This window comes from Vipera ursinii (assembly GCF_947247035.1).
Source record: "Vipera ursinii genome assembly, chromosome: 1".
Lineage (NCBI taxonomy): Eukaryota > Metazoa > Chordata > Lepidosauria > Squamata > Viperidae > Vipera > Vipera ursinii.
The window spans coordinates 262,326,659-262,341,585 of record NC_139512.1 but is presented as its reverse complement, the minus strand read 5'-3'; the positions used below and the strand labels follow the sequence as shown (position 1 = coordinate 262,341,585).

The 14,927-nt window shown below is 38.7% G+C and overlaps 1 protein-coding gene across 1 annotated transcript; it reads right to left on the bottom strand.

Moving 5' to 3' along the window:
• Positions 1-943: 943 nt before the first annotated feature.
• Positions 944-14,518, bottom strand: LOC310632765 (protein LEG1 homolog; the record flags this gene model as incomplete). The annotated part of the gene is made up of 6 exons (XM_083350184.1): positions 944-1,097; positions 7,870-8,108; positions 8,933-9,063; positions 10,414-10,598; positions 12,124-12,210; positions 14,173-14,518. The coding sequence occupies 6 exons, from the start codon at positions 14,516-14,518 to the stop codon at positions 976-978; spliced, it is 1,110 nt and encodes a 369-aa protein (XP_083206310.1). The 3' UTR covers positions 944-975.
• Between the last annotated feature and the right edge of the window lie 409 nt (positions 14,519-14,927).

Genomic DNA, 14,927 nt, shown 5'->3' with positions numbered 1-14,927 from the left:
GCTTGGACAGTAATGGGTGCCGTTCAGTTTATGTATTGCTACTGCTTTGACAGCTGGTAGAATTCAAGATGCTTGTTGGGACGGGTAATTTGAGGATCACCTACTCTCAGGGAAGGTTTTCTCCATAGCCTTTACCTGAAGGAATATCACCTGCAGGGGCAATGAAATATGGTCACTCCCCACCACCACTTCTCTGACTTATTTCGGCCTCAGCCCTTCTGAGTAGGATGATGGTAAGATATGGATTTTCCAGCATGCCCGTGGGGTTTGAAGAATCTGAATTATTTCTTTGATCCCTTTTATGAGGTAGATCTTGTATAAGATGGATATAGTACCTGAAATATTTTGATATGTATTGCTTAAATATTATGTTTTCCATTATATCCTGAAGACATGGATGTTCCAACAATCGGGCCTGGACTGACTATAGTTTTAAATTTGGTTTTATTGGGTTAATTGTTATGTGTATATTACATTTATTGTTTAATTCTTTTTTAAATTTTGTATTTTATGTTTTTTAAACTTTTTATTGTTGTGAGCCGCCCTGAGTCCTTAGGGAGAAGGGCGGCATATAAATTTAATAAATTCAATTCAATTCAATTCAATATTAACCTTGTATGCAAACTAGTAAAAATGCATACAATACCATAATGCAGTTAGATTGATTTTCTGTTTACTTTTTAAAATGTATTCATGAGAAAGCTAAAATTTCCCAAGCAACATTGGATCAAACAGAAGGCAGTAAATTAGAAGAGATATGCATGTTTGCGAAGTGGCCCTTCACTGCAGAGAAAGCTACTTGAATGAAAGCTTGAGTGAAAGCTCTACAGTTGCATCAAAAGAAAGGGGATCCTACTATTACCCCACAACTACTAAGAGTACAACAGTTGCATAAGTGTACTTTCTTTTGGCCTTTCTTCAAAGTCCTTGGCTGAGAATTCCAGAGTCAGAAGAGGTTTTAGGCCAGTAAGGGTTTTAGGACAAGGAGAAGTATTTCACAGAAAGGAAAGAAAAGAATTTTTCAATAAGACTTCGGCCAAAACGTCTTCCTTCTTCAGTGGACATGGTTTTTTTCCATAAAAACAGTAGAATATTTCCTGCACAAACAGACACACATAAAAAAATCATGTATTTATTTCCTTTTCATTCAGTAGAATCTTAAAACATCAAGCTATTTCAAAACCAAGACTTAATAAAACATTTAAGAGCAAAAGAGAATTGAAGCAACTGTACTAGCAATAGCACTTATATACCACTTCATAATGCTTTACAACCCCCTCTAAGTGGTTTACAGAGTCAGCATTTTGCCCCCCAGTAATCTGGGTCCTCATTTTACTAACCTCAGAATGATAGAAGGCTGAGTCAACCTTGAGCCAGTGAGAATTGAGTTGCAATACTGCATTCTAACCACTAAGTCACCACAGCACCAATGCTAATTATGCTACTTATCCTGTGAGAAAACATCCCATTCCAATTTAATTAAAGATGTAACATACAGACAAACCCCCCCCCCCACTTGCACTAGCATCACGGCATTGCTCGGACGCAATGCACAGGAAAGCAAGTGCTTTGATTTGAAGACAATTTGTTTTTGATATAATTGCAGATTACATTCCTGTCAAGCCTCGTTGACGCTGCACTTATTATATTTCTAATCATGAACTTGCAGAAAGAGGAAACATGAGTGGCCAATTTACTTTATCTTCTCAGAACTATCTGATATCAGTTACTAACAGCAGCGTTCTTCAGAGCTGATCTCCAAAAGGTGCTTTGGAGCATGAGGAAGTCTGCAACACCTTAAAACAGCTAAAAACATGGGTGTGACAACAGGGGAAAATCATAACTCTGCTTTCCCAGATGCAATTTCAATTTTAAAATTCATACCAAATCAGCAGGATAACCTCAGGTTTTAAAAATACAACTTAAATATCCAGAGGGTATTTGCTGTGGGTGCAAAAAAAGCTAACATATCCAACTTCATTGAGAGGGAGCTAGCAAAACTAACAGGAGTGTTCTCTCCACTCCCTAATCTATTTTTCAGTGTAAATTATTCAGCAAGATAAAATTAATACTTAAGGTAACACGGAGTGCAGGAGGTATTTATTCCAGAGTTTTCAGCTATGTTACGTAGAGCAGGGGTCTCAACCCATGGGCCATAGCCCACTACCAGGCCGTGGGCTGTTGGTCACTGGGCTGCGTGAGAGGGTGGCCAGTGCATCCTCGTGTATGCACTTGAACCCCCCACATGCGTTAGCATCATGGCATCATGCCAACACTAGTGATGCTGCGAGCGTTGTGCAGGCTCTAGCATCACTGCAAGCACACACTCCCCCCACTTGTGCTAGCATAGCATCATCATGCACAGTCTCCCCACTCGCACTAGCATCATGGCATTGCACGGGCACCAGCATTGCACGGGCACTCGTTTGCATTGTGCATACAATTGCAGCCCATTCATGTGTGCATGGCCCCGTTCACATGTGTGTGCGTAAAGGCACCTCCACCACCACCACCCCACCTCACCCCGGGCCACCAACCCAGAAAGATTGGGGTCCCGTGATGTACAGGTTTGCTATCTTTTGACCGAAACTTTGCAAGGAAGCTGTCTGTATTTCACATCCACCAATTTAAACAAGTAACTCCTTTAATAGAAAACAATCTCAACAATTTAAACTTTGTTAAGATTAACTTCAGCAATGATATACAGTAGAGGGAAGTTCACAATGAGATTTGGGTGGATTCTATCTTCTTCTATAAAACAATGGAATTATAGCAGAGCAATTAGGATTGCTACTTTCAACCTCAGTTTATCCTAGTTCCCCCCCTTATTATTACACATGGGTGTCTTTGGGGGAGGGGCTGTTAAAGTAATTTGTACTTTGCCTTTTGTGTACTTGCATGAAATCTTACAACCTAAATGCAAAAGGTTGAGTTTCCAATGCATCGCAATGCAGATTACTTGGATATCACTGTGGATAACTAGATACTTTTGTCAAGCTCTGCCCTTTTTTGCAGTATTTGTGTGAAACATGTATAAAGGACAGAGCTTCCATAATGATATAATGCACTTTTCACCAGTTTTTCCACCATCATGAATAGACGTAATGGATGGATGAATAACCTTGAGGAAAGGGGGAGAAGGGATGCTACCTAAGAAACCATCAGACAAGAGAGGCAGGAGCCTGAAAGAAACTTGGAAAGGATCTGTCTGAATGGGTCTAGCACAGGGGTAGGCAACCTTGGCTCTCTTATGACTTGTGGACTTCAACTCCCAGAATTCCTGAGCCAACTATGCTATGCTGGCTCAGGAATTCTGGGAGTTGAAGTCCACGAGTCATAAAGGAGCCAAGGTTGCCTAACCCTGGTCTAGCAGTTAAAAGTGGCGAGCAGGGAGTTTGCATTTTCAGACTCTGAAAGAGCCTGTTAATGTAGCCTTACAATAAAGTAGAATTAGCCCGTCTAATTGTGTTTCCTGTCTGGCTTACCAGGAAGGCCAACATCAATCTTGAAATGTGAAAATACAAACTCGAGAGTATTGGCAGCTAATGCTATGGAAAACAATAGATGCCTGAAGTGCACTATGCCTCCTTAGTTATTTCCACAATAGAAGCCAAAGGAAACCTTGAAAATATCCTTTGAATTACCAGGTGGGCATATCTATAATAATTAAGCTACTGAGTTTCCAACCATTGAACATCCTTTTTCACTCTCTATTGCTGTGGATTTGTATTGTTATTTCAGTTACAGCATGCAGGTTTTTGTTTAATCACAATTATTTCATTTTGTTTCAGGTGAAAAGGTGCGAAAAGGCTGAAGAAATGGAATTTTCAGCAATCAAGTGTTGTGCTAGATTCTTCTAATCTATTATCTATAAAATAGAGGCAGTTTGATGTAGTAGTTACAGCATCAGACTAGAAACAGGGAGCGTGTGAGTTCTAGTTCTGCCTTAGGCACAAAGCCAGCCTGAGCCAGTCACTGTCTCCCAGGCCTAAGAAGGAGGCAGGGGCAAGTTACTTCTGAAAACTTTGCCAAGAAAACTGCAGGAACAGAAGGCACACAGAGACAAAAAAAAAATGTTATAAAATAGGATGACGCTATATCAGATCAGTCTTACTGTTATTTTGTTTGAGCTGCTTTATGAAGCAGCAAAACTGAAATTTATCTAATTATATCAGTGTTTTTAAACTGCTAGATTGTTACCTCTTATCCTCAAGAAATATGCTTTAGACTAGCACTTAAACCTACAAAGATTAGTGTTAAATAGCGGGTTCTTTGGCACAGGAATGAAGACGTGTAGCTGAGTACAAGGTAACTCATAGTTTATTTCGTGCACAAACTGTACTGGGGAAATGACTGCAACTAGCCGCAATATATAGTCTAGCCCCTAGGTGGCAGCCAATAGGTTTGAATCAACCATGGCCGCCTGGAGATAGCCAATTGCAGCACAGGAGACTTGTAGTCAGGGTTGCTGGAGAGCCGTTAGCTGCTCCAGCAACCCACGTGGTATTCCTCAAGAGCCCAGTACATAACAATTAGGATTATGCAAGCTATGGCATTCTCTGTGACACTCTATGGAAGTGAAAGTCAGACTTTTGGGAAGCAGAAAAGTATTGACATTTCTGAACTTTGGAGTTGGAGAAGGTTCCTGAGAATACGATGGACAATCAAGAAAACAATGACTAATTGAATAAAACATTTGATAACAATGTTCACTCAAGACACAATGACCAGGCTCCAATTACAATATCCTGCTTTGGATTCATTATATGAAGATCGGGCTCTCTAGAGAAGGCTCTAATGCTGGGACAGATGGAAGAAAAGATAAAAACAATCAGCATGAAAGAGGATGGACTCAGCTATAGTGGTGACAAATGCATAGTTGAAAGACCTGAAAGTGCAGTTAGGACAGACCATCTTGGAGAAAATCTATTTATGTAAGTGCTAAGTGTTGACAATAACTTGATGACACATAATTAATCACTATCCCTTTTCCCAGACTCAAATAATCAACCCCATTAAAAAAAAAGCAAAAGCTCAGACGTTGTGGTTTTACACAATTGTCTTGGCAGTGACAGTCCAAACTGGATCCTTGACTCACAAATAAGCCATTACAAATTGTGCCATTCCCCTTAGGATATGCACAGATTACCCCTCTGGTAGTTATTATCCCCAGTTTAAGAACATTTGGGCTAAATGAAACTATTCTTTTATGGGTATCTTTTATATCCCTTGCCATTTGATCTACTGAGAGATTTTATACTGTTTACAAAGGAGGCAGCATCACACTGGAGGTGGATGATGGATTAAGAAGCAGTCCCCCCCTCCCCCCCTCCACGTATCCTGTTCCCTCCTCCTTCCCCATCTTTTAACTATAACTTTATTTTGACTGTGATTTCCATTTTTATTGTTTTAGAAATACAGTATTTGTATGTTAGGAAGGTGGGTAGCAAATAAATGTAATAAATAAATAATAATGATAAATAAATAGAATGACTCCAGTTCCTTGACTTATTGGGAGAGAAGGTCCTTTGCACAAATCATGAATAAAAAGGAAGTCTTTGGAACCGACGGAATCTGGATTCCAGTTAGAGGCCACGTGGGCAGGCAGATGGGGAACCTGTAATCTTTCTTCTGGATGGCTCCATCCCTTTAAAATGGTAGTTCTGGTGGCATCGCCACGTGTGCAGATTCTGCCTGGCTCCAGACTTCCACATCTACCTCTCCTACTGGCTGTTCTTAACAGGTTGATGCATATTGTCCTCTGTTGTTTTTGTATGAATGCTTGTTAATGTCTGCCTGCTTGCAGTTGCTTAGTGTTGTTTGTCACACTGAGACAGGTCCATGGTTGGAGAAACAGGTATGTCCTCCACCCATGATGAGAATCCTTAGTTACCTCCATACCTGCAATTTAGGTTGTTGTTGTTGTTTTAATATTTTACAGTGGCAGTTGTTTAAGTGGTGTCGTATCAGTTTTGGCACTCAGTTTTCCTTCTTTTGCTTTTTGGATAAGGATTATAAAATTTAAATGAATATGTAGACATAATTATTTTAAAGGGGTTGTGAGGAGTCAACAGTTAAAGACGCTGAGCTTGTAAGCTGGAAAGCTGACAGCTGGGGTTCGAGATCGGAGACTGTGCAACAGGGTGAGCGCCCGTTACTTGCTTCAGCTCCTGCCCACATAACAGTTTGAAAGCATGCAAATGTGAGTATATAAATAGGTACCACTTTGGTGGGAAAGTGTTCCATATGCCTTGGCATATGATCATGCTGGCCACATGACCATGGAAAGGGTCTTCTGACAATGCTGGCTCCCTTGCCTAAGAAATGAGCACCATTGCTTAGAGTTGACATGACTGGACAGAGGAAACCTTTACCTTTGCCTTATTATTTTAGATGACTTTCTCTTTAAATGCATTGCCCGAAACCCTGAAGCAGGAGGGGAAAATCTGACAATTGGCCCAATGTTTGATTTTCAACCTCTTTATCTGGTTATAGAAAGATAGAATTGTAGTCCACCATATCTAGAATATGATAATCTTCTGGAAGATTATCTGACCTTTTACACTGCACGGATAGTAGAAAGATACTAGGTTCATCCCACCAATACATATACAGTATAGACATATACTAACTCCAAGCAACTCTACACTGAGTGTTATTGATTTGGCATTGAAGTTTCCTGCTGTGTTCCCACAATATCTGGCACTGCTAAGCCAATTTCTTTGTGGCATGACTGCAACACAACTCAGATTGAAAACCTTGTATTTTGCAGTGTGTGACTGTGCAGAGTCACAAGACCTGGGGACAGAGTTTTGAGAACTTTTCATTTCAGTCTACCCCATCCTGTGTGAAGTAAACCTTGCTCATACATTTCACAACTAATCTGATCAAGCAGTCTTAACCCTTCTAGCCATTTTCTAATCAGCCTCATAATTGTTGTAAACATAATACCAGGCTTGAATTTTTCTAGAAAGCTTACATCAGTGGTGTGATTCAGCCATTTCGCACCAGTTCGGCAGAACCGGTAGCTAATTTTTTGTTGCCCAGGCCTAGAATGGAGTTCCAGAAGCGGCATCCACACAGAGAACCAGTTGTTCACATATTTGAATCCCACCACTGGCATGCATGCAACACATGCCTCTCCTTGTGTCCTAGTCACTAACTAAAATGAGGTTCAATACATTTCTTTATACATGAAGAGTGTATATTGTAATCTAAAATCTATAATGCTTGAAGTTCTTAGACCAAATGTTTGGATGCAAAACTATGCTATGAAGCATCCTCATAATTTTCAGTAGGAATTTATGTGCAGAAAGAATGATGCTTCAACAACCAGACACCTTTTTTTTAAAACTCCTAGATACTCCTGGGTCAAAGTTCCTTACAAAATATGTACTGAAAACTGCAGTAAGGGGACACTAGGAAATTTTCTTTTCCTGCCTTGGTTGGGAACATTAGTTATTCTATTGCAGGGGTAGGCAACCCTGGCTCTTTTGACTCATGGACTTCAACTCCCAGAATTCCTGAGCCAGCCATGGTGGCTCAGGAATTCTGGGAGTTAAAGTCCACAAGTCATAAAAGAGCCAAGGTACCTACTCCTGCTTTAGTGACTTCTTTAGCTCAGGGGGAATGGCACACCCTGAATGATAAATTTATAATCTTCCATTAGTTGGCTGGAGGGAGAATTCATTGGCTCATGGTGTTTCCCAACTGCTTTTGGGGTTCCAAGGTTAGCCACAGTAGAGACAATTAGAGAATTGACTTCAACATCCTTTAGCAGGATTAGGAAATGGAAACACTGCCACACGGAAGTGTCTTCTGTATGTCTGTAATTAAATATGGACCATATGTTGGTCTCAAGACTCCTACCTGTATTCTTATTTGTGGTATGAAGACTCTCAAGAAGAAAAAGCACTTTATTCTGCAGAAGTGTGAAGTCACCAATGAAGGGCACTTTGTCTCCTTCCAAAAGTACTCGAGGTGGTAATCCAGTCTGGAAATTATTTGTAACATTAAAGTTTGTAGGAAAATGCGTGGCTGCAAGGAAATGAACTGTGGTAGACCAAGCTTCTCCAAAATTGCTTTCAGGTCCACTGAGGTATGGTAGACTGAAATGTAAGTGGGGAAAATAAAGTCATGAATATTTGAATAATATTTATGATCTTACTGAACCAAACCGGAGAGAGGCTGCTAAGATATTTTTAATTGTAATTGACTTGCACCTCCTGGGACAAACTCAATGCTTTGGGATAACACAATGATGATACTAACCGATCAAAGATAATTTCTTCCTACAGTATGGCGAACAATCAAATGACATAATTACTCATTGTGTCTAATTATAAATATGCCCAGTGGATTACAAAGATTGTCCCATGGATATCAATAATTGTTCATAGTATGTCATCTACTGTCAGCCTCACTAGATAGACAAGGAAATCAATTCCACAGAAAGCTAACATTTTTATTCAGAATGGCTGTAAAGAAGAATCTTGCAAATCTTACTCCCTACATCTAACAATAATTTCTATTTGCCACCAACCACGTAGAAAAACTAAAACAACCCACAATGTTTTTTTTTTAGTTAGGGATCATAAAAGAAATTATGGACAGAACGTAAGATAATCCTACCACAATCTAGAGGCAGTCATGCCTGTTCAGAGTCATCAATGCTATGGTATGACCACTGCATTTTAGGAAAGATCTAAACCAGATTAAGAAGAAAGGTCTCTCATATTAGAGCTTCTCAATTCTTCTGATAAACTTCTAACCTTAAAGGGTCCTTGGTGCTCTCTGAGCCTGGTTGTTTTCTTGCAAATGTTTCATTACCCAAACTAGGTAACATCATCCCTGGCACTTGAAAATAATCAAGTTCAGAGAGCATCAAGGACCTCTCATTTTAGCCCTGAGCTACAAATATTCTCCTTCTTACCTTTTTTGACACTTTGGAAATGCAGAACTAATAGAGAGAGTATGAGCTTTCCACATGTAACCCAGGGCTTCATCTTCTGAGAAGAGAGGACGTGAAGCTGTTTCAGAGTTTGGTGCAGTAGACAGGAGATACTAAAATAAATATAGAAAGATAAGGAGATGTGGGTATACTGTAGGTGGGATAAATAAAACTACTCAGTTATTTCATAAAAATTATACAACCATACCCATATATAGATACAATAATCCTGTTCCTGCTTAGTTCAAACTTTCTTGAAAATGAAGGTGTGTGTGTGTGTGTGTGTGTGTGTGTGTGTGTGTGTGTGTGTGTGTAAGTTGTCCTTTCATTCTAGCCTATTGCTTTGAAATTCCCTGGGTGTCTGCCATTCAATTTTTAACCAGGCCTGACCCTATGAAACACCACCATCCCTATCAAGGAAGTCACTACCATAGCATGGATCCAATAACAGGTCACTTCACTGTCTGCTTTTGTGACCCAGGAGGGTACCGGATTTCATAAACAGGTGGGTGAGCTAACAGTACAAAGAACCCTGTCCATTTCCTCAGGAGTTACCAGGACAAATTCAACCTAGATCACATGACCAGATTGGGCCCCAGGCACTATCTTCCAGCGACAGTTGAAACTCTAGGCATCCCCAAGGATTTACAACAGACTATCTGGTCATCATGGCTCTTCTCCTTCAATTTCAGAGGATACCCAACACAGTCACAGTTGTTACAGTTGTCAACTGTGTATTCAACAAGGTTTTGCCCCTGGGACATGTTGCCACAGTTATTACAAACAACAAAGTAATATCCGCACCATGGCCCTTCAACAAACTTTCCATCTTCTCACATACGTTGACTGCAGCAAGCGTTTTATATATGCAAAAAATGGAAAGATAACATCAATTCTCACAATGAAGAATGGATGGGGAAAGTATTGGAGCTAGCAGAGATTGCAAAGTTAACTGTTCAATTATACTGTATGCAGCTTCTTAAGATCATCCTGAGCCTTCAAGAAAGCATTAATCACTTCATGGACTTAACCACGCATTATCTTTTGGGAAGTTTTAACCAGTCAGGAAAGACACAAATCTAAAACATAGATGGTCGAACCCACAGTTCCAAGGACTTGTCCATTTCATTAGGATTAGCAGACTCAAATTCCTCCCAGATTAAGTACACAAGATTATATCTCAAACAACTCCAAAAGACTTTGTTTTAGGCTAGGCTATCTGTCTTGGCCTCCTCTGGCCTTTAGAGTGTAAAACCTGGGACATTACTCAAAGGTTAGTTCAAATTATCTACAAATATCTATCTTTGCACCAAATATGAAGAAAAACATAGCTTTCCCCCCTAAAATTAGAAGTCCCCCCCCAATGCTGTGTGCAGTATTTGCATGGATGATTTAGGGACAAAGAAGTATATAATAGGAAGATATCTATATCACTGTTAAAAAAAATAAATCAGCAGATATACCTTGAAAAAATCCCTCCAGGCAGACATGGCTTTTGGCACCTGGGTATTGCATTCAGCAGTGCTGAGGCAGAAATGTTCTCTTTGCTTATCTGGTGGCATTATTTCTACCTCATTTGGTAGCTCTTCAAAGAAGTCACTATCCAGTGCCGCAAGAAAAGGAACAGCTGCCAGGTAGTAATTCATACCTAGGGCAATTAAAAGTAGTGAACATGGTTTAACAAGCTGGGGGGAAAAACCTAAGCAAAATAAGTTTAATGGGAAAAAATATATAAGTAATCTTCATTTAGCTACTACAATAGGGAGTTCTTACTTCAGCTTTGCTTTGCTTTACAGACCTGCAAATGTGAGGACTGGTCACAAAGTGACTTTTTTTATCACCATCATAACTATGAACGGTCGCTAAATAAGGCAGTAGCTAAACAAGAACAATCTGTATAGTCCTACACCAAGTTCCAATTTGTTTAAATACTGAACAAGTGCTAGGGGACTGCCCCCACAAAACTGAGGTCTGGCCTGTATTACACAGATTTTCTGGGTAACAAATGAGTCAAATTTTTTAAAAAAATGTGTAACTGATATCGGAATAATTGCATAACATAGTATCTGATTAATTTTAATGGATAGAATGTTTAAAGGTCATCAAATTTTAATTGGGATCTCACATGGCTTTTTGAGAAATCTTTAGTTATGAAATGTATTTGTGTACAACTCTAATGTCATTAAACACTAATCACTAACCAGGCTTCATATCACAAGTCAGTGTTAATTATTAAACATGATTGCAATTCCTTTTTTTGTATCAGTCTTGCTTGGAGATAATTACATGCTACAAGAAATACCTTCTGGGCTATTCCCACAGAACTATTAGATAAGACACATTTTAAAATCGGTCATGTTAGATTTTTTTGGCAATATCTTATTTGTACTGAAAATTTGTTTCTTTTTTCCTGGTTTCAACACTTTATATATATCACCCTTTGTCTTTTCTCATTTCCATCATACTGGTATTTGAGAAAATGTTCCATACAGGAAGTCTAACATATAACAAAGTTACTAGTGAAAGTATTTCTATAATGTTATTCTATGTGTAAATATTTATAAGGCCACACAATCCTGCAGAAGAATATGAGAACTGATGCAGTGATGCTGCAAAAATGAAGTATAGAAATGGGAGTTGCAGGAATTGGGTATGGATAGCCTAGAGAAAAGAAGAAAGGATCAATTTATTTTCCAAAGCACAAGAAGGCAAGAGAAGAAACAATGGATAGAAACAAATCAAGGAGAGAAGCAACTTGGAATTAAGAAGAAACTTTCTAAGAGTAAGAACAATCAACCAGTGGAACAGTTTGCTTTCAAAAATTGCAGGTGCTTCATCACTGGGGCTTTTTTTAAAGAAAGGACTAGATAGGACTGTTTCATTGACAGTCCATCTGTCCATGTCCAGTCATTTCAGGGTCTGAAAGCTTGTGGTAGAAGGATTTTTATTGATTATTTTATTGATCAATTCTGTAAGGCAGGAGTCTTCAAACTTGGCAAGTTCTTGTGAACTTCCAGAATTCCTAAGCCAGCCATGGTGGAAATTTTAGTACTTGGCTAATCTTGTTGCTTTTATAAGACATCAACACAATTGAAGAATTCACATCATGGTGCAATTGGAGCTTTCTCCATCCAGTACAAAAATAAATCATTCCCAAACAAGCATATACTTACAAGCCCACCAGCTGAATTCAGATATGCACAGACTTTCTCCATCCATATGGCCACACCCTGTAGAATTAAAAGGATCTGCTAATCTGCCTGGGGGGAAAAAAGAAACATTAGTATTGTACAGAGAAAAATAAGTACTGTAGTGCTGGGTCAGGAAATTGTTTTATCTTGACTATTTTTATTTATTCATCAAATTAATATAGCCCCCCTCTCACAAACATGTGTCTCTGGTGGTATATAATAAACTGTTTAAAACACAATTATTTTATATGCTTTTGAAATTTGAGGACTAAACGTTTTCCTATTCTTACTGGAGATGTTTATTTTAATCTAAAAAAAAGAAATAAAACTTGAAAAACTATCATAAAAACTTTGGACTTAAAAAGCTTTAAATGGCATTGGTGACATCTTGTATGGTATTACAACTTGTTATTGCTTAAAAGAGACTTGGCTTGACACCCAGACTCCAGAAAAAAACTTTTTTGACCTTGACAGATACCACCTGTGGAAAAAACTCAGCTGTAAAGAGAACTTCTGGGCATCATACTTGGCCTGCTTGAAATATTTTTAATGTCTGATTCTAAAGTCTTCAACTTAATACACTATTAAGAGAATATGGATGAAGATTAGGAAAAAAATCCCTTCCATGTTGAAATCAATACATGAAACCATTCTCTCAGCTTGAGGAGCCCAAGTAGGGAGATTTAATACCTAGAGCCCAACTGAACAAACAGGATCTCACTTCTCGTAACCCATAGATATTCCCAAATAATGATTACTACACTTCCACCCCGCCCCAGTGTCTCATCTAATACCACACCCAACACATAGCCTGGCATATCTCTGAAATGGCCACTTTCCCCTTCCCCAGCCAGTTTCCAGTAATACATGCAAGGTTAGCCCTTTAATCAATGATTAAATCACAAATGAGAGAGGCCTTACTACAGACCAATCTGGCATTTAGAAGCACCAACTGACTAGATACAGGAGCTAAGACCAAGTAGCTGGAATGTGAAAACAGTATAACTGTTAGTAAAAGAAATATAGTTTTAACTTATGCTAAAAGTGAGAACCTGGCTCCCACTTATTCTGGCTGTAAGGTTCCCAATGAAGAGCTACTTTTACTGTGCTCTTTTCAGTCTCTTAAATAAGTTGAATTTAAATAACATTTGAATGACATTGAATGAACATTTGAATAATCTTTGAATGACGTACACGAAAAATTACAAAAAAACTTTTTATGTGATGTGATGTTTATAATACATCGCCGTCAGCATATCAGAAAATGCCAAGTCTTTTAATCCACAATGAGACTAAGAAAACTTGATGGCTTAAAAATATTCATAGAGAGTACCAGATAAGATTCTTAAAATACATATAATCACTTATCCAAAACCGCTATCATTTGGAGATACTCCATGATCAAAGCAGGAACTCCCATTGATTAACTCACACTGATGGTTGTGGGTTAATCATTTCTATGTATCATTTACTGAGCCCAAAAGCATTAGAGAAACTAAAGGAAGAGATGATAGAAGCTATTGTTTTCTTTGCAACATACTGGTTTTCCTAAAAAAAACAAAAAAATAATTAAGTGAGACAAAAAGCTGAGTAACCATCAAGTGAGTATTACGGCCCTGAGCTTAAGAAACAAGGAAGAAAACATTTCTCTCTGTAATTGTTATTGGCATATTTATTCATGCAGCACTGCCATTTAAATTGTCTATCAAGTCTCTCTGTTGTTAATATATTTGATTGGACTATATATTAGACTATATATTAATATATTTGATTAGAAACAAACACTGTTTGTTTCAATGTTCATACAACTAATAGGTGGTAATTTATCAGACACTGATCAATCCAGTTTATCATTTGGCTAATGAATTGTATTCCTTCATGGTCTGAAATAATACGTATCTTCCCTTCAAACTCACAGTTTAAAAGGAAAGTTTGTTTGAAACAGAAAAGTACCATCTTTGTTGTGGTCTGGAATCAACCTAACATTGGTCTAATGAACTCTAATATTAAAGTAAAAGAAATTGTTCCTACCTGATCTGTATTGCCAGCCATGCTGTAATGGCAATCCCCATAAGATATTGTTGACATTATTAGGTCCAAGTCCACTGAAATACTTAGCTGAAGATTTGAGCAAGATCTTATATAGTCCCAATCTCTCTAAGTAGTTCCAGACATTGATGACAGTCTTGTGGTTTTGGATGTGATAATCTTCAAAGTTTTCAGGCGCCAAATGCCAGAGTGGAGGGAAAGTGTCTTCAGATGCTTGGGGTTGTGTTTGTAGATGAGCTGGACTGCTCATCTCCAAGCCAAGAAGGAAGAGAGTGAGACAGCAGAAGTGTTTTCCCAGGAAAGGATCTGCCATGCTGGATAGCAGCATCACGCTTCTAGACATCACAGCATGTGGAAGCTGTTTTTAAAAGCTACAGGCCACTCCTACCGCCTAGGAAAACCAGTATGATTCTCTTTTACTCCACCCCATGGTACAGTGTGTTTCTAAAATTTCATTAAGTCAGTTTCATGAGATAGAATGGCTAGACTAATGAAGGATTTTAACTGGGATGATATGGAATGCATATTTTGTTAGCTCCATTGCTGTATTTGCTGTAATTAAAAAAAACACCTGCTATTAGCTGTTTGATACAGGTAATCCTTGCTTAATGACCAGTCAATTAGTGGCCAGTTAAAGTCCACCTCCTCCCAAGCTATATACAATCTGATTATGGAGTTCTGACAGCTGCATACCCCTCTTCAGTCATCATATTTTGAGCACTGCCAACCAGTTTACC